Here is a 20,898-nt window from a genome sequence, read left to right as displayed (position 1 = left end):
AAGGACCTTAAAGGGTTTAAAATCTAGTGTTTGTTCTACTTTATATATATATATATATATATATATATATATATATATATATATATATATATATATATATATATATAGAGTTCATGTAAAATCTTGATCTTAGTAGACTAACTTGATTAGACAACTAAATGTAGGTATAATTTGTGATGTGTTTCTTATTTCTCTCTTTATCTCTATCGAGTTTGTTCATTAAATATAAGGTAAATTGGTGCAATTTCTCAAAAATCTTGTTCAATAAACTTGACCCTGTACAAATTGATTCAATTTTTGTTTTGAATTCTTAGATGATTTTACAAGAAACTAAGGTTTTGTTTCAAAGCTCAATTCACCTTTCTTCTTAAACTCAATATATTCTCTCCACATTCTCAACCAAGTTAAAATATTCATCTTCAAGTATTCACTATACAACAAACATCACAATAAGTTACAATTGTTATAATACAATTCAACATTCGTCACAATATAATACTATTACCTACAAAATTTTCATAACACATACCTAATTATTAAATCAATCCAACAAGAGTACAAAAATCATCTTAAAGTATCTTATCAAAATTTCTCCTAAATCATAATGTTCAACATATTTTTCAAGTTTGATCTCAACTAAAACATAAACTTTCAAAAATTATACACCAACTTAAACATTTAACTTTGACTATATAAAAAAATTAATAATGATTACTTCTTTATCTGTACAAGTTAAAGTTAAGAAGTCACAAGAATTGATCAAATTCTAAGATTTGAGGATCAACTACATAACAGAAAACAATCATGTTTTAAATAAATAAGAAACTAGTCCAAAAATCATATTTCCTTACTATCTAAACCAATATAATATCTAAACAACACAAAATATTTCTAGAATAAATTGACAGATATTCTAATTTAGCTTCACGTATGAATGATCCTAATTGATATTAAAAAAATGAAAAACAAGATAAGAATATTAAATACAAAAACGAAAAGACAAACTTAGAAAAAAAGGGCAATCGAATGTATTTCCCTTGCTGCTTTTTATTTACAATAAGAATTGAATGATTCACGTGTAATGATTGTAAAAAAAGACGATTAAAGTTTCGGTTTTCAATTCTTATTTTGTGGAGAACTTATGATTGATTGCAGGGAAAGGGATACGGGCCGCTAAAGTCAATAAAGAGAACTTTACGTTTAACTTTTGTGATTATTAAAGTAATATTAAATTCTTAATTAATTCTTCTTAAGACCCACTAAGTTTGGTTGAGTGCTACTATTGTACTAATATAAAATAGAATATTTTCAAGAATATCTTTTGAATAAAAACGCATGAATGTGGCTCAATTATTTCTTCTTTCACAAGTATATCACTATTAATTAAATCATTGAACTAAAACATGCCATCAATATTTACGTTCTTTTATTATTACTGGAAACACGTATAAATACGTCGTATGTGTACTTGCTTTTTTTTTATAATAGAAATAAATAAAAAACTTATTTTTTATTATAATTATTAATAAAAATAAAATAAAATTAATTTTTATAATAAAAAATAGTTATAAAATAATTAATTTTTATAATTTTATAATGGATAATATTTTAATTTGAATAGTTAATTCACTCTAAAAGATACCTACAAAAAAATTAACAAAATTATATATATCGATAAAAATGATATTAATAACTAAGTTGTTAATATTAAAAACTTAACTTATGTTACAATAATAATCTCTTGATTAACAGTGATATTATTATAATTAAGATGTGAGTACAAATTCATGATGTAACATCCCGTTAAATAGATAAATTTAATTAAATAAAACATTGTCCTTAATAATATCCAAAGAGTACGAGATTTATAGTATAAAGGATTTACAATCATCCAAATATACCAATAAGGAAAACAGATGCACAACACAATGTAATGACATAATATAAAAGTTAAACAGTTATCCAAAAGGCTTGCTTATAAGCAAGAGATTACAAAACAACAAAAACTCTTCAAACGTGAGCTCAACAGTGAGCCCAAATCATGACCAATTAAGCTGCAATATTCCCATCGTCACTGCGATCACCAAGGGTTCCCACATCTGCTCACACCAAGGAATTGGTGATCATTGCAAAAAGAAAAACCACACAAGAAAACAAACAACAAGCAAGAGGGTAAGCTAGAGTAAAAAAGATTTTTATCATGCAATTAAGCATGCAACATCAAAATCAAGAACACATAAATCATTCCAACATGTGATAGCAAACAATAAGACTCTAAGACTCAATTTATCTGAATACATATAATCGGTCGGATTCACTAGATGTTTGCACTTGTGGTAGCCTCTACTGCTCTGCAAAGCCATTGTCAATGGGTTTCACCCTACCACGCACAAGGTTAGCCTTCAAACATCTAAGGCCATTATCCTGCCAAATACTAGGGCCTCTTACTACTCTCAACACTTGAGTCAGTCTACTCTACGTGAGCCTAACTGGCTCTTTAGAGTTTCAGAATGCAATCCTTACCTAACTATATACACTATGACACCACCATGAAATCTCATCAAGAGATTCATGGAATTACGTCCATCACAACCAGTACCACCATGAAATCTCACCAAGAGTTTCATGGAATTTTGTTAACTCATACCACAACCATGTCTCTCCAACCAACCACAAATTTATCATACATAACAATCTTATGCCAATATCCAACCAACCAACCACCCATGGTTCATGACTTTATTCATACCAAGCTCATCAATTCCAGTTCATAAATCAAATAATACATGCATATTCACACACTTCATGCTTTAAATAGGGTAATCCAATCAATCATGTAACCAACAACAAAAAACATAGAAGAAAACAGCACTAGAGCACGTCCCTACATAGATCTCGCTCAGGTTGGAAGCACTCGCTCAAGCGAGAGAGATTCTCTCGCTCAGGTGAGCCCTTTTCTCCTAGGTGAGAGCTCGAGTAGTGGAACAGAGTGAGGTTTTTGCGTTTTCTCGCTTAGGCGAGACCTCCTTGCCTTAGCGAGATGACTTCTCGCTCAAAATTGGAGCTCGTCGCCTAGGCGACAACTCGAGCAAAAGCGTGGGAGGATTTCTGATACTCTCGCTTAGGCGAGACCCACTCGCTTGGGCGAGAATATCATATTTCTCCATTATTTGCGCATGTAAGACAGAAAACAACACAACGTAGCATCCAGAAGTACAACCAAAACATTTTCACGCAATCAACAGTAACATCCAAGCTTAAGGAACATTAATCAGACCAAACACATGCAACATATTTGAAAACAAGCAGAAACCTTAGCTTCTCATACCTTTGAGTAGAGTAAGCTTGAGGGGGTTTTAAACACTGATAGAGGAGACACCTCAGCTCCAAGAACGAACTTAGCAGTTGTAGAGTACGAACATAGGAGCAAGAATGAGCCTATAGGAACGACCCCAAGACAGAAACATGGCAATAGGAATGGAAAAGAGAAGAGGAGGGTGGAGTTTAACTTACATGAGGGAAAATGTCAACAAGGAGAAAAATAGGGGAGCTTACTCAAACCCTAGCAAAGCTCTCTGTAGCAAAAAGGGGAGAAGGAATAGGAACAGTTTCTGAAAATGAGACCAAAGTGAAAGTGAGGTGTTAAGTGTGGGTTTCTAAGGCTCCCTTATGGGCTGACTTGGGCCCCCTAGTAAGGCCATGCCCAAGGCTTTCTTTTAAAAAAAACTAAGAAAAGAAAAAGGGGTCTCACACATGAAATAGCTATATGTACTACAAAACTCCAATTAAGCAAGTTATTCTACTAATTAAAATATTACAAGTATTGAGCTTGATAAGACTTATACGTATAAAATATGTATTTACAATCCCCAAGCTTTATAAATTGTCCACATTCATATCAATTATTTCATTTCCACACTTAAAATAAAATAGTTAAAAGTATATAACATGTATTTGCAGTCCTCCGTCTTTACCAATTGTCCACATTCATATCCAATTACTTCATTTTCACATTTCCACACATAAAATAAAATATTTAACCCATTTGTTGCATGAGTACAAAATCCAATCTCTATACAATCCAACATGCATATTCACCCTAAAGTATTATCCTTCCATGTTTCACTATTTTCCAATATTTACAACCATACTCCATTCAATCAACTTAATAAAAACCAATGAAACCTCATATTTCAATTTAAGAAAAGAGTTTATGAAAGCCTTTTTATTAAAAACAAAAAATTCAAATACAAATTAGCACTTAGCATCAAGAACCCAACATCCAACATCCGAAAACTAGTGTCCAACACCAGAAGTTGGCACCCATCTCCCTAGCCACTCGCTCAGTCCCAATAGAGAAAGTTGGCGCCCAACACAGAACGCCTTTAAAGCTCCCTGGATGTGAAATTCCAAGCAATGCCCAACGATACCTATATTGTGCCCAACGCTAAGGTCCTTTGAACTCCCTAAAATTCAATTTACCAATGTCATCCAACTGACCTTATACGCCGTCTAGCACTGAAGTAGAGAAAACAACATTCTAATATGCAAATCAGGTTGATTTATTGGTTTTATTTGAGATATTTTTCCTTTCTTTTTGTATAAAATGACTCAAATTTAATGAGAACCTCCCTATGATAGTTTAAATTGATCAATTTTACACACTATACTTAGATTAAGATTCTTACTCAAATCATACACACACACACGCACACGTGCACACACACACACACATGCTTAAATACTTATTTGGTCCTAATGTTTGTTCAATTTGGTCATAATATTATTTTTTTCAATTTGGTTATAATATCCATCAATTTTATTCAATTTAGTCATTTATTCTAACACTATTTAAATAATTAACAGACGGTGAACAATGATTGCTACGCATCATGTCGTGATTTTTTTTAAATGTCCACCTGTCAAGCTAGTATCGTGTCATATGTCAAGGTCAGTGCTACATGTCATGGTCAATTTCTATTATTCAAGTTGGTCCTATTATTTATTATTTTTATTCAATTCAGCCCCATTTTTTTTTAAATTGAGAATTTTTTCTTTTCCAAAATAAGACCATATTTCCTTTTTATGTAAATGTTATACTAATATTTTTATTAAAATTCACAATTTTATTAAATATTTTTTACTTAGGGTTAGAGTTGGTTTAAAATTAGAATGAAAATTTCAAGACAGTGAACTAATAAAATTGGTTTAAAATTTTAAGAGGCTAAAAATCACATAAAGTATTAAAAATCATATAAAAATGTCATACAACATTATGTTAATCGATTATATTACTTTAATTGATTTTTAACTTCTTAAAATTTTAAACAAATGGTGTTATTTTCCAGTTTTAAAATTTTCATTTTAACTTTAAATCAAATCAAATTCTAAATAAAAATAATAATATTAAAAATATGAATTCTAATAAAAATATCAGTATAGCTTTTATATAAAAATTAATTTTGATCTCAATTTTGATAGGAACAAAATTACTAAATTAAAAAAAAGGATTGAATTGAACAAAAAAAATAAATATTATGACCAAATTGAATATAAAAAACTGACCTTGACACGTGACATTAACTCCTACCATGTGGCACAATACTAACTTGACACGTTGACATTTTTATAAAATTAAAAAATTAAAAAAGATTAAAGAAAAGCAAAAAAATTATAGAAATGACACGTGACAAACATTGTTCATTGTCGGTTAATTATTTAAATGATATTAAACAAAATGACTAAATTAAATAAAAGAAAAATATTGTAACCAAATTCAAAAAAACCTCCCACTCATTCATGTTTCACATAACCTTTTGCCATTTCAAATTGGACTCATTTATCAACCAAAACAACAATTCTTTTAATCATCATACCAACAATTCCATTTCAGTCACAAGGATTCCACACATAATACAAGTACAACAAATCATTGCACCAACGACTCACAAAATTCTAAGAAGTAATTCAAACTAACCAATCTAGAAATCATACAACAAATCAAGTGTTGAACTTATAAAAATAATAAGCTTCTTTATCTCAAAAATAGGTTTTCCCAAAGCTAAACTTCACGACTTAACCGATTGAGCTATTCACATTTAAAGACTTAGTATAAGGTATCCAAATAAAACAAAAATTTAATACAAGGTAGATTAAGTTGAGTTGATCACTTCTCAAGTGCCCCATTAATATTGAGACTAAAATACTAATAAAACTGAAAAGGAACAATTTTATTTGATAAATAAAAATTTACTCTTGGTTTGAGATCTAATCAATTATGTTTATTTACTCCTTAATTTTACTGTAGTACGATTAGATTTTGAAAAAAGAAATGATGTACATATAAGAAAACAGAAGGGAGAGATACAAAAGAAAGAGCATGAGAAGAAAGGGAAAGAGAAAGGTAAGAATAGAGAGAGTTTTTTTATAAATAATTTTTATGATTTTATTGTAGTCAAATTTTTTATATATTTAATTAAGTTTAAGAAAACATATACAAATAATAAATTATATTGATAAATATAAAATTGGTAATGAAACACTAAAAATCATGATTACAAAAGAAAATCTATTTTTTAATAGTTATACATTAATAGTTATAGATAAATATGAAAATAAAAAATATTATTAAATTATTTTTTTATCATAAAGTAGTTATAAAATAAATAATTTTTATCATTTTACTACAGTAGTTTTTCTATTGTGAGTAGTTAAACAGTTACAAAACTTAAATTCTAAAATATTAAAATGAGTTATATTGGTAAGAGTACAATTAGTAATAAATTATGTGTACTAAAAGTAACACTTAAAAATATTTATAAGGATGTTAATAATTAGTGAAAAATACATCCGCACACCGACAAATGTGTATCCAATTTTTTTTTCTTGTGATAAAAGAAATAAAAGATTAACTTTTATTATAATTATTGAAATAAAAAAATATGGAAAGTATTCATAAAACGAATAATTGGTAATTTTATTAGACATAAATTTTTAAATAATAGATAGTTAATTGAGTTTAAAAACTTTATGTACAGAAGTAAGAAGGATAAAATAATAAAATAGGATATATTAATAAAGAATAAAATTTGCAAAAATGATATAAACTAAAAAGCGTTATAAAACTGAATCCTTATATGTAAATAAGTATTGAAAAAAATTATTAAATTAATTCTTATTATAAAGAAGAAGTCATAAAATAAATATCTTTTATAATTTATATTTACTGTGGGTAGTCAATTAAATTTAAAATAAAGTTATGAAATCTAAAGATTAAATTAATAAAAAGAGGTATATTGATTATGATAAAACTAATAACAATATACTAGATTATTTTTGTTTATTTAATTTAAAAATGGTTAAATTTATAAAAAAAACACTGTTAAATAAAACATTATTTAAATTTAAAATTACGGAAAGAGTAAAATAAAAAGAGAAATGTGAACACCGATTTTTTTTATATATATAATAAATAGTGAAAATACATGCTTATTAATATTTTTTTAATGATAATAAAATAGAATAAATTTATTATTATTATTATTATTATTATTATAATCATAAAATCAAAATAGTTGTTATAGTTTTATTGTAAATAGTTTTTATTTATTTTATAATAAAGCGGTTAAGTTAAAAAATAAAATAGTCAAATCAAAGAACAAACAGTTAAATTTAAAGAAATGATGGCTTACAAAACAAAATTGATAAAATAGATATTTTAATTTAAAATATTTATTAAAAGAATTAAATTGGGAAAAAATATAAAAATCAAAATAAACAATCTCTTTATATATTAGTATAAATTATATATACATAATTATAAATTAAGTATAATAAAATAAATTTTTTTATAATTTATTTTTTTATCGTGGATAGTTAATTAAGTTTAAGAAAAGAAGTTAAAAAACTCAAACAATAAAATAGTAAAATGAGATATATTAATAGTGATAAAATTAATAACAAGTTATGTAAACTACGGTTACAAAATAGAAATAAATGTTTTCCTTTGTAGTAAAATATTATTATTGATTATAAAGTTAAACCAATAAATTTTATAATGGCTTAAATAGTAGTTTAGTCATAGTTTTCGTTCGGTTTTTTTTAATATGGTCCTACTTTTGATTTTTTTTTCAATTTGGTCTTAATATTGGTAAATTTTTTTCAATTTGGTCATTTTCGCTAACACCGTTAAAATAGTTCACGGATGTGAACAGTAACCGCCACGTGTCATTTTATGATTTTTTTAAATTTTTTAAATTTTTTATTTTTTTTTAAGTTTTTTTAAAATGTACACGTGTCAAGCTCATATTATGCCACGTGTCATTTTTTATTTTTATTTTTTTTTAATTAAAAAAAATTCACGTGTCAAGCTAATATCATGCCACGTGTCAAAATCAGATTTTTATATTTAATTTGGTCCTAATATTCGTTATTTGTTTTCAATTTGGTCCTAGTTTTTTTTTTGTTAAATTACTCTTTTGGTCCCTCTATTTGTCATAAAATTTCATTTTGGTCCTCACGTTTTTCGTTGTCTTAATTTGGTCCTCATTTTCTTAAAAATGACTCAATTTGGTCCTCACCGTTAACTTTGACCAGACGGTGTTAAAGTCAACGCCACGTGTCAATTTCTGGTTTTTTTTGAATTTTTTTAATATTTTTTGAATTTTTTTTTGAATTTTTTTTTTGAATTTTTTTTTATTTTTTTATTTTTGACACGTGTCACTTCACAGTTTTGCCACGTGTCAAAGTGACTCAATTTGGTCCCTATATTTGTTTTTAGTTTCAATTTAGTCCCAATTTTTGTAAAAATGAAGCAATATTGTCCTTTCTCAAATTGACACTAAATTTACTTTCTTATAAATTTTATGGTGATATTCTTACTAAAATTAACGTTTTTATTAAATATTTCTATAAATATTTTAAATTAACTTTAAATTCTACACAAAACATTAGACTTTGATTTTGTTTTGAACTTGAAATTTAGTTCCTAAATTTATGTGTGACAAGTTATTTGATTTTTAATCTTTACCAAGTTTGTATAATATGATACACTTGATGCCTTTATATATGATGACAAAATTGTTAATTTTTAAAATTAAGTTTGGGGTTTAATTTTGTTTAATAATAAAACTAAAAAAAATTAAAAATATTTCTATAAATATTTAATAAAAATGTCAATTTTATTAAGAATATTATCATAAGTTGTATACAAAGATTAAGGCATGAGAATTGGGAACATGATATATTTGTTGGTGAAATTTCATGAGAATTGGGTGATTGTAAGGCATGTGGAATGTGTTGGGGAGGGAGTTTCATGGGAAACTCTTGGTGACATATATATATATATGCCTAGTGTATACCTTGATATAGGAGATGTCTAGATAAAGGAGGGTATCCTGAACTCTAATAATTGTTCACGCTCACGTAGAGCAGAATGGTTAATGTGGTGAGAGTGGCAGGAGGTCCTAGTCTTGGGACGGTTTGGGCTCAAGATAATAGAGGATTAACCCTGTGTGTGGTTGGGTGAATACCCCTTGCGTCTAGACTCTGCAGAGTTTAGAAACTGGCACAGGCGCATACTTCCTTTAGAATCCTATATCAAGTGTATGATCCGGATATCGAGTCGTAGTAACTTGCATTTGTCTGCTCTCTTATGATTGAAATGTTTATGAGTCGATTGTTGATAATCTGCCTGGTCTTGTACATGTTGTATAATATGTTAAATGTTATTTTCACTAGCTTACCCCCTTTCGTTCTCTGTGTTCTTGTTTTTGCTACCTCTTTTGCGATGATCACCTCTTGGTGGGAGCAGATGGGAAGCACGCTGAAGGTGGACCTGATGGTAACAATGGTGCGGCATAGAGGGTCCTATCACCTCTGGCTTTCAACAGAGCATTTTAAGGCATCAGTGTTTTTTTTTGTTTTCCGAGCTCTAGAGCTTTTCTTTTGTGTACTGTTGTACCCCTGTAATGTATGTTTTGTTAGAGGCATGTGTGATAGACATGCCTCCTTTCCTTTAAGAACTTCTTGGATGACTGTAATGGTAGTTCATTATGTGTACTGTTTCATCTGATAACTCTGTTGTTCCATATTATGCGATGTTTTGTTTAATAGATTGCTCTATTTAAATGGATGTCACATTTGTTTTCATTTTATATTTTTTTAAAATATTTTTAAATTTTATCAACTAGATAACATTATCGTTTGTAAATTTAATAAATGTTTTGACTTATGAACTTTTATTTAGTATTAATTTGAAATGTATACAATTATAATTTTTTTTCTAAATAGTTGATATTGAAGAAACAATAATACTCTCTTTTAATATTAAATATTTAATAATTTAATAATACTCTCTTTTCATTACCTCCATCATTGTGCTCTTCCAAATTCCACCTCAACTTAACCTCCCATCAGAGGGTTTGCCATCCTTATAAACCTCATGGTCTTTAGCCTTCTTAGCTTTAACCTCAAACTTTCAACAACTTTCCACCTTAGAACTCAAACATTATCGAGATGTAGAACCAAGTTGATTTCTCATACCTTACTACATGAACACACTCCGATATCTTCTCTTATTCTAACCCTTGAACTTAAATCCTCTTGTAAAACTTGTGGTATACGATCTCAGAATTTGTTCTTGCAGCTTCCTTAGTCCAAAGTGTTACTTCTGAACACCAACTTCATTTCTTAGCCCATAAACCAAAACTTAGCTTTCCTTGTTCACCGATATACCACCTACCACCACTTCATAGAGGCAAAAGATTATGCCAAGGGCCTTATTTAACCCTTGCAAAGGTAAGCAGGTCAAGTTTGACCTTGAATCTGCATTCCTCTACAATCACAAACACCAAACACAAACCATAGAGGCACAAACATGACAAGAAAAGGTATAAAAGACAAAACTCAAATGATAATTCTAACTCCTTTCTTCCCAAACCTTCAGAATTCAGAAAGGAAAACTATCTCTGATATAGTCATGACTGTGCAACCTCATTACTTTATCAAGACGTTTTCTGTTCTTAATACTTTTGGTTCCACAGACAAACTTGACTAAACTTGAATACTTAAGCCTGCGAGATAAGACAAACCCACGACCCTCAGGTCATCTTAAGGACGAACTGCTCTGATACCATAAATATAACGTCCCAATTTAGTAGAATAATTCTAATAAATAAAATGTCGCATGTTTATAGTCGAAAATAGAGCACCGATAAGAAGTATATAAGAATCAACCATTACAGTTATTCATCGTATACTGAAAGGAATACCCAAAGGCACAATAAAATGCCCACGTTCAAGATTAAAAGAAATAGTTTGGCAAAAGAATTGCTCACAGAGCAAGAAACTACCTAGGCATCAGCGCCTCAAAAGTTGCTCAAAAGAGTCATAACTAACGCCCCTCAATTGGACAACAACATCACCACCATCTAAACGATCTCTAGGAATTTCCACATTTGCTCACACCAAGGATTTGATGATCATCGCAAAAAGGAAAACTAAGCAGGAAACAAACACAAAAAGAAAGGGTAAGCTAGAGTAAAAGGTTTTTAATCATGTTATTGAGCAAGTAAATGTTAAATCAGGTTATAAACATACAAAGCAGTAGACACCCAAACCATGTGATAACAAACAAATGCAAGACCTTCTAACTCAATTATCCGGATTATACTCTTGATATAAAATTCTAAATGAAGTATGCACCTATGTTGGTTTCTAAACTCTGCAGAGTTTAGACACAAGAGATTATCACTCAACCACACTCCAAGGTTAATCCCATGATCATCTAAGGCCATTATCCTGCAAAAAAACTAGGACCTCCTATCACTCCCACCATATAAATCATTTTGCTCTATATGAGTGTGAACAATTATTAGAGTTCAAGATACCTTCCTTTATCTAAACATCTCCTATATCAAGGTATACATTAACCACACCATCACTAAGAGTTTCCCGTGAAACTCTTTTACCATCATCGTTCTGCATGCTATCTCAAGCATTATAATCTCATACCAATGTCCAACCAACCAACAAATTCATAAATCATTTCATACTGAATATAGTAAAATCTCAGTCTCATTTAATCTCATACAACCTACATGGCATCATACTTTATGCTTTTAAAGTAAATCACTCTATCATGTAGACAAACAACCAAATTAGAGAAGAAAACAGAACTAAAGCACGTCCATGCACCAGTCTCACTCAAGCTAGAAGTCCTTGTTCAGGCAGAAAGATTTTCTCGCTCAAGCGAGCCCAAGGAAGATTTACAAGTTTTATAATTTAAAAAAATAGTTAACTTTAAAAGTAGTTAAGTTTAGAAAAATAGTTAAATCAAGAAAAAATAACAATTAAATTTAATGCAAACAATTACTTAAAAACTAAAATTGATAAAATAATTTAGTTAACTTATAGAAACAATATTTATTTAAAGGATAAAATTAAAAAATAAATGTGAAAAGAAAAGAAAATTTTCATATATATATATATATATATATATATATATATAATTAAGTTAAGAAATTAACCATATAATATATATAAATGAAGTGCTTCACTTAAAGAAATAAAATATTAAAATAATTGTAACTTTTATTTGTATTATTTTATTTATCCGGAAAAATTAAAATCTAAAATTTAATTATATTTTATGAAGTTAAATTTAATTAAATTAAAACTAAAATATAATTTATATTTAATTTAATTTATATAATTTTTGTAATTTTATATAAATTTTATTTTAAAATTTTATAAAATATTTGTTAATATTTACATGTATTCGTGGATTTTAAAATATCAACAAATATCTTTTAAAGATTACTTAACGGATAATTTTTTTAATTTTTTTATTGCGTATCGGATCCGTTGGTATCCCAACATCACCTATTCTATTTAACAATTAAAATATCTTTTATTTTTATTTAAGTTTTTTCCCTTTCTTCTTCTATCTCTTTCAATTTATTTTATTTAAAGAAAAGAAAAGAAACAAACGACAAATTGGAGAAAATTTAAGAAAGAAAAACCCGATGCCAGCAACAATCAACCGAAAATAAAAAGTATTTTAAACATCAATTAGAACATTTTTTTTTAATAATTTACGAGATAACCTAATTAAGCAAGAAAGGGAAACACATGATACATTCATTAGTTTTGTTTTTTAACTTGCTTGCAAACCAGAGTTAATCATGTCATAGTTTACACGTCTACGCCTCCATGTGCATCCTCTTCTGCAAACTCCATCTTCAACGCTACAAAACAAAAACTAACAAATTAAAAAACATAAAAAACAGATAGAGAAAGTGTGTCTCTTCCAGTATTCACTTTTCTCCTTCACGAGACTTCATAATTATTCCATCATCTCTCTCTCTCACATACACTCTCCATTTCGCCATTAATCAAAGTCCCACACCGATTCCAGAATATTCCGAACGCCATGTTTCATCGCCGTCCAGATCCAGGTATCTCCCAAACGCAACCTCCACTCTCCACCGATGTCGTTTCCATGCTTTTCACTAATTACGCCATTGCTTTTTTTTCATACTCACAAGTTAATATAAGGATTTTTGCAATCCTGGGGTGATGGATAGAGTTCGTGAGGAAATTGAATTGATATTTAAGGCAACTTTTTTTTTTTTATTATTATTTTGAATTTGAATTGTTTAGTTTCCATTTATCGTTGAACGGGATTTTGTCACGTTATTTGTTTCGGTGTGCGACCAAACAGAGGTGCCGTGTGTTGAATGTGTTTGAAGACACATGGCGGCTACAGGGTTTTTTCTTGCGTTTAAGTTGTTTACTTAACAAGGCTGTGTTTCTTTGAGTCGGTGAGCGTTTTATGAATTGGTCCTTGTCTTTAATCTTGAGCATTTGCCTAGAAGTTTTGAAGATTCAACGTTGGAGGAGAGTTCCCTGTCTCCATTTATAGCACCAGGAATTGACTTTGGAGTTCTTATACTGCATGCTGGGTTTTGGAATTTGGACTGTGTTTCCTCTTGGTTTTGTTAAGGAGATATAACTGAGGTTTGGAGATTCTGTTATTTTGGTATTTTTGGTGTGTTGGGTTTCACGTTTCAGACGTCCAGACGTAGTGTTTTCGCCTCTAATAAGAGGACAATTGTTTAGCTTTTGCATCTCAAGTTCCACATTCTAGATATTCATTCTATCTTTCACATTGCTGACGTGATCTCTTCCTTCTCGACGGGTTTGTAAACACGGTATATAGCATCTGGAATTGGCTTTGGAGTATTTGTTGTTTCTTAGGGTTTTGATTTTGGATTGTGTTCTGCTCAGTTTTGCTGAGGGATTTTGAGTTTTGTAATTATTTATTGATTTATTGATATTGTTTTGATTTTTTAGAGAATTGAGTTGATGGGGGGTAACAATTCTAAGGAGGATAATAATTGGAGGCAGAACTCATCTGTGCGTTCAAGTCCCTCTGCTTCTTCTTGGGGTGCATATCCTGACCCCCACTCGGGTTACGGTCAGGGGGGCTACGCCTATGAGCCTCAACAGCCTTCGTACCCTACACAGCAGAGCTATTATGCCCCTCCACCTCCGCAACAAAACTATGGCTATGAGCCTCAGCCTCAGCCTCAGCCTCATGATAGTGGTAGAGTGGCCAACCATAGAAATGAGAAGCGGTTAGACAGGAAGTACTCAAGAATCGCAGATAACTACAATTCCATAGATGAGGTAAGAAATGGTTTAATTATATTTGATGTACTATCATTTTTAACATACTGTACAGAACTGAATTCACATAAATAAAAGGCTAAGACTCTGCATGTTTATGACTATTTTTAAGTGTATTGTTGTATGATCAGGTATGACTTAGCTGGTCATGATACTGTCTTCCAATTTGCTTATTTCTACACTGATGATACTTCCTATTCATTTTCATATTTTATGAAATGCTTTTGTGCTTTATGATCAATTTAATTCTTATGTGTTCACATTTGTTGCTTCCGTTTCATTACAGGTGACTGAGGCTCTTGCACGTGCAGGCCTTGAATCGTCAAATCTTATTCTGGGTATTGATTTCACTAAGAGCAATGAGTGGACAGGTTAGGCCTTATTGATATACATTTAGGTTTTTCAATAAAATTGCAATTTATTAAGTGTTTTGTGAAATGTTTGCTAAACTTGATGCCTCTTTCAGGAAAGCATTCATTTAACAGAAAAAGTTTGCATCACATTGGGAATGGTCCAAATCCCTACGAACAAGCAATATCTATTATTGGGAAAACCTTGGCTGCATTTGATGAGGATAACTTGATTCCTTGTTTTGGATTTGGGGATGGTATGTTTCTATAAGTTCTGATAACTTTCTATTTGATCGATGTTCTGTTTGTTGTTTAAATGTGGTAATAATGAGCAATACTGTGACATCATGGCAGCATCAACACATGATCAGGATGTCTTCAGTTTCTATCCAGATGAGCGATTTTGCAATGGATTTGAAGAAGTGTTGGGTCGTTATAGGGAAATTGTTCCTAATATTCGACTTGCAGGTTATATTTCTACTACTTGTCCCGTTCTTCTTTTGTAAATTTTATTTATTCCTGTTGTAGTTACTGTAGTGCTGATGCTAATTTGGACTAATGGTTTTATGTCAGGTCCTACCTCATTTGCACCAATTGTTGAAATGGCCATGACAATTGTTGAGCAGAGTGGAGGCCAGTACCATGTTTTGGTGATAATCGCAGATGGCCAGGTATTCTATTCTTTTCTATATCCAGAACGTAGAGTTGTCTTGAATTAAACCATTTTTCTGATCTATGTGACATAGACTTTAAATGGAGAGGAAACATATATTTGTCATTCATGAAATTCCACTCTTCTAATTTTGATTTAAAGTCATGGTTGCTACCATGCAATTTAAAGTAGTTTGTCTCACTTTCAATTGCTATAATGGTACTTAGCTTAGTGTAACCACCTACGTTGATATTTTCTTCAGGTAACAAGAAGTATTGACACTGAACATGGGAGGCTGAGTCCACAGGAGCAGAAGACTGTGGATGCCATTGTTGAGGCGAGGTGAGTATCCTGTAGATTTGTTCAATGATGATTTATGTGTTTGAATATCTTTTCTTACTTACCTGCGTTATCACAGTAAATTTCCCCTTTCAATCATATTGGTTGGAGTTGGAGATGGTCCTTGGGACATGATGAAGGAGTTTGACGACAATATTCCATCCAGGGCGTTCGATAATTTTCAGGTAATTGACGAAGAGCATACATAATAATGTTGATTAATAACTGTTAAAATGTTATAATCAGTGGGAATTCTTTGATTCATTTTATCGTGATTTCTTTGTGCTTCTTTAGTTTGTGAATTTCACAGACATTATGTCAAAGAACATTCCTCCTTCTCGAAAAGAGGCAGCATTTGCTCTTGCAGCACTGATGGAGATTCCTTCTCAGTATAAGGCAGCAATAGAACTCAATCTGTTGGGGTAAACTTTTGTTTTATACCATTTATACTTTTCTTTTCTGAAATAAGCCTTCAGTTAAGTTTCTGACAAAATTTTGGTGGCTCTGTTTATTTTATTAAATAGTCGTCGAAATGCCAATGCTCCTCAGAGAGTTGCCCTCCCAACTCCAACATATGGTTCAGCGTCTATGGGCACCTCAAAACCTTATGGTTCCGCAGCATCTTTTGGTGCTTCAAAACCGTACGGTTCAGCATCTTTTGACACCTCAAAACCATATGGCTCAGCATCTTTTGACACCTCAAAACCTTCTCATGCTACTGGCTTTGAGAAGAGTGCCCCTTCTTATTATGACAACATCGATGCAGTTGGCACAGCTCCTCCAGCCCCAAGTTCCACATATGACAATCAGGTACGAACCCTACAAAGTACAAAGTGCTCGAATAGAAATATGTCATGTTCTTGATCAAGTAGTTTTGAAGCAAATGCAAAATGCAAATGTAACATGGCATTGCTTGAAATTACGTGAATAGACACCATTTTTTTCCGTTCCAATCTTGCTTTTATTTTTGGATTATTTTTACGTGCCTTAGTTGAGAAATGATATTACATAGGAGCTTCTTGCTGGTCTAATGGGGAGAGACCAATGGTATCAATTTACCTGCTTAATTTTGTTGCATATTTTCATACTCTATCTTCTATTTCTAGAGACTGAAATTGTGCTTGTCCTGAATGAATCAAGATTATAGTTACATAGTTTCATTTTCTTGTTTCCTGGTTTGCATTTTATATCTGCAATATAAGGACTAAATTTGAAATGGTTGTGATGATTTTGTCCTTGTCATACTGTTCAATTAACGAATTCAATTCGTATTTTTCAGCTTTGCCCCATATGTCTGACCAATCCGAAGGACATGGCCTTTGGATGTGGGCATCAGGTAAAACAATATTTTCAATTTCTTGCTATACCTTTTCAGGGAAAAATCAGATAAGTGTTTATGAATAATATATTTGTTTATGTTAAATGACAGACATGCTGTGAGTGTGGACCAGATCTTCAGACGTGTCCTATATGTAGGAGCCCCATTAATACCAGAATTAAGCTTTACTAGGGCGTCTTTCATTGTGAAGTAATTTTGTGGTGTGAACAAAAATTCTTTGATTTTTTAATGTTTCTTGTTGTATACAACGTTAGATCATCTCTCGGTTTCCATTGAAAAATGATACAGTAAAAGAAAAAAAATCCCAACCAATTAATTTTATTTGGTTTGGATTTGTAAAAAACATTCGTGAAATCCAAGCCGAACTAGTCTATAAATTAAAAGCAGGTTGGTTCTGTTCGGTTCAGTGTTGTCCAAAGAGAAATGTTTACATTTTTCATTTTAATTTCTTTTATAGAATATAGAGCAGAACATTGTATTTAATAAGATTGCATTTTCTTAAAAACACATATCTTAAGATTAGTTTCTAATATTTCTAAGATTAACTTTTTATACAACATAAAAAAATTTGCCATGTGTAATTAAAGTAATATTATATCAATGTCGTTGGTTTGAGCAAAGTCAACTTTGAGTTGAATCTTCAAATTAGACATTGGATTGGGTTTTTTCAGTTTGAAAAAGTGATAAGATTTTTAGGTTAACTTATTTCACATTTTAGCAAAATTTATTATTAAAGAAATGTTAAATACAATATTTATTTATTTATAATAATTGATAAAAAAGAATTATTTTCTATTATTGTTTTTTATACGAATCATTCTACTATTTTATTTTTGACTATGTATTAAAATGTTAAAACATTATTCAAGTATGACTGTTATATTTTTGAAGGCTTAATTAATATACTAGTTTATAAATTTAATTTTTTATTTGTTGTGATTTTAATAATTTTTTTATTTTCTCTTTTAAAAAATTAATGTCGTTTTAATGGAAAGAAACATATTAACTCCTTTTAAGAAAATAAAAGAATAAATTAGTAACTGACGTTGATACCTGACTAATACGTGAAGTTACAATAAATATAAAAAATATAAATATTAAAATTATGTTATCAAGTAAATTAGTAGAGATAAATTATTAAATTAAAATAAGATAATGTCATATTTCTTGGTTATTATGCGACAATGTTTCAAGTAAACTAGTAGGTTCGTATTCAGATGTGACAATATTTCAAGTAAACTAGTCATGGGACGGTCTTGGTTAGGAATGTTAACGGGGCGGATAAGGTACGGATAGTAGTTTCTTTGTACTATATCCTTTGGATAAATATACCCGTATTAATTTCGTTGGGTATTCGTTATGCAGGTACCCACATAATTTTTTAATATCCACAGGTCGAATATTTACAAAAAATAAAAATAAATATTTAACAATATATTTTAATTGTAAATTCAAGTAAAATATAATACATAACATTCGTAAATTTTAAACAAAGACCAAACAACCCATTTAAATAGTGTTGCATGACAGTTTATAGAGAAATGAATTTTTCTTAAAACTAATTGATAAAAAAAACTCATTAATATGTTAATATTTTATCATGTTTTTTTTTAATTTAAATTAGAGTATAGCGGGTACGAATATTCACAGGTACAGATACTATGATATCCGTACCTGTCACGTTAACATGCGGGTATTAAAAATACTCGTACCCGTTACCGCGAATATCCATTTACAATATCCATTTCCTACCCGTTACGAGTTTTATCCACAGATACTTGTGAATATGTATTTTTTTGACATCCCTACTTCTGATTATTCCTTACCATGGTTCTTTTCAAAAAAAAAAAATTTCATACATTTTTTTTTATTAAAACTAGTATTTGACCCGTGAGTATGCACAGGTCCTTCGATTTTTTTTTAATAAAAATAATTAATTTTTATTATATTTGAAATTTTTTTAATATAATATTATAATTATATTAAATTGAAATGTAACATTTAAGTTTAGAATTATAGAACATAAAAAAGTTAAATTTTAAATTTTGTGTATATCTTTATAAAAATAATAATAATAATAATAATAATAAAAATAATTTAACTATAAATAAGTAGTATTATTTTGATATCAATTTTTTAAAAATTAATGTATTAGATCATATAAACTTTAATAATAATATGATATGTGTGTACAAATTATAGTTAAAATAAAATATAGACAAATTATACGTTAGAGATCTCATAAAAAAACAACAATAATAATAATAATAATTATTATTACTATTAAGAATAATAATAATGCAAAATAATAATAATAATAATAAATATTTATTAATATAAATAAAAATAAAAATAACAATAATATTTATTTAAATAATAATAATAATAGTAGAATAATGAAGGTATATTGTTGATCATGAAACTCATACACAACGTTCAAAATAATAATAATAATAATAATAATAATAATAATGATGATGATGATGATGAAAATATTAACATTAATAATAATAATTATTATAGTAATAATAATAAGTAGTAGTTATTAATACTAATCATATTAATAATAATAGAAATTAAATTTGATAGAAATATTTACTTGAAAAATCAATTTTGATAGAAATATTTGTGTATATTTATATAGAAATTAAATTTGATTTCAACTTGGAGAGGGACAAAATTGCAATTTTTACAAAAATTAGGACTAAATTGAGATAAAAATTAAAATAAAGGGACCAAATTGAGAAATTGGAAATGACATAAGTGACTCGTGTCATTGTCACTGCCACATCACTGTGTCACTACCACGTGGCACGATGACAGCTTGACACGTGACAATTCTTTTAAAAAAATTCAACAAACAAATAAAAAATTAAAAAAATAAAATAAAATAAAAAAGTCAAAAAATCCAGGAACTGACATGTGGCACTCCCTCTAACGACGTCAACCCAGACTTAATAGAAAGGGAAAACTTGAGACGTTTTAACAAAAAATGGGACCAATTTGAGACTTTTAAAAATTTGGGTACCAAATTGAGATTTTGATTCCAAAATGAGAACTAAAGACATGATCAAACCTATATATACACACACACATATATATATATATATACATATATATATATATATATATATATATATATATATATACATATATATATATACATATATACATATATATATATATATATATATATATATGTATATATATATATATATGTATATAATATGGAAGACAATATGACATAAAAAAGTTAGAATAACATAATATGCGTATACACTAATTATTAATAAAATAAGTGTACTGTAGCTAGGCGGACTGATGATATTGCTCACACTTCACATCCTTTGTCGCTATACCTCTACCGACAAAGGTTGGGGGACTGGTTTACTGCACCTAGGCGGACTAATAAAACTACACGGCTAAACCCGCCTATGTATAACCCTGCAAGCAGTTATCAAATGAATAACTAGACAACCATAAGCGGCTTAGGCCGCCTACTTTAGAGGACAAGACGACACCTATTG

At 29.4% G+C, this 20,898-nt stretch overlaps 1 protein-coding gene across 3 annotated transcripts; it reads left to right on the top strand.

The window, feature by feature from the left end:
• The first annotated feature begins 13,153 nt into the window (after positions 1-13,153).
• LOC114182109 (E3 ubiquitin-protein ligase RGLG2-like) lies at positions 13,154-17,777 on the top strand. Of its 3 annotated transcripts, XM_085672696.1 has the most exons (13): positions 13,820-13,898; positions 14,176-14,213; positions 14,356-14,691; positions 14,978-15,062; positions 15,158-15,298; positions 15,396-15,509; positions 15,615-15,712; positions 15,956-16,035; positions 16,112-16,217; positions 16,327-16,454; positions 16,557-16,842; positions 17,312-17,368; positions 17,462-17,777. In XM_085672696.1, exons 1-13 carry the CDS (start codon positions 13,835-13,837, stop codon positions 17,540-17,542), a joined length of 1,614 nt encoding a protein of 537 aa, XP_085528822.1. In that variant the 5' UTR covers positions 13,820-13,834; the 3' UTR covers positions 17,543-17,777. The 3 variants fall into 3 exon arrangements, with proteins under 3 accessions (XP_027924666.1, XP_085528822.1, XP_027924667.1); XM_028068865.1 differs by lacking the exons at positions 13,820-13,898; positions 14,176-14,213 and adding an exon at positions 13,154-13,457; XM_028068866.2 differs by lacking the exon at positions 13,820-13,898 and having other exon boundaries at positions 14,199-14,213.
• Positions 17,778-20,898: the final 3,121 nt, after the last annotated feature.

The sequence above is a fragment of the Vigna unguiculata genome, chromosome 4 (genome assembly GCF_037176805.1).
Source record: "Vigna unguiculata cultivar grain cowpea cultivar isolate G323 ecotype 2 chromosome 4, ASM3717680v1, whole genome shotgun sequence".
Classification (NCBI taxonomy): domain Eukaryota; kingdom Viridiplantae; phylum Streptophyta; class Magnoliopsida; order Fabales; family Fabaceae; genus Vigna; species Vigna unguiculata.
Note: the sequence above shows the minus strand (reverse complement) of the source record. Positions and strands in the feature narration are given on the sequence as shown.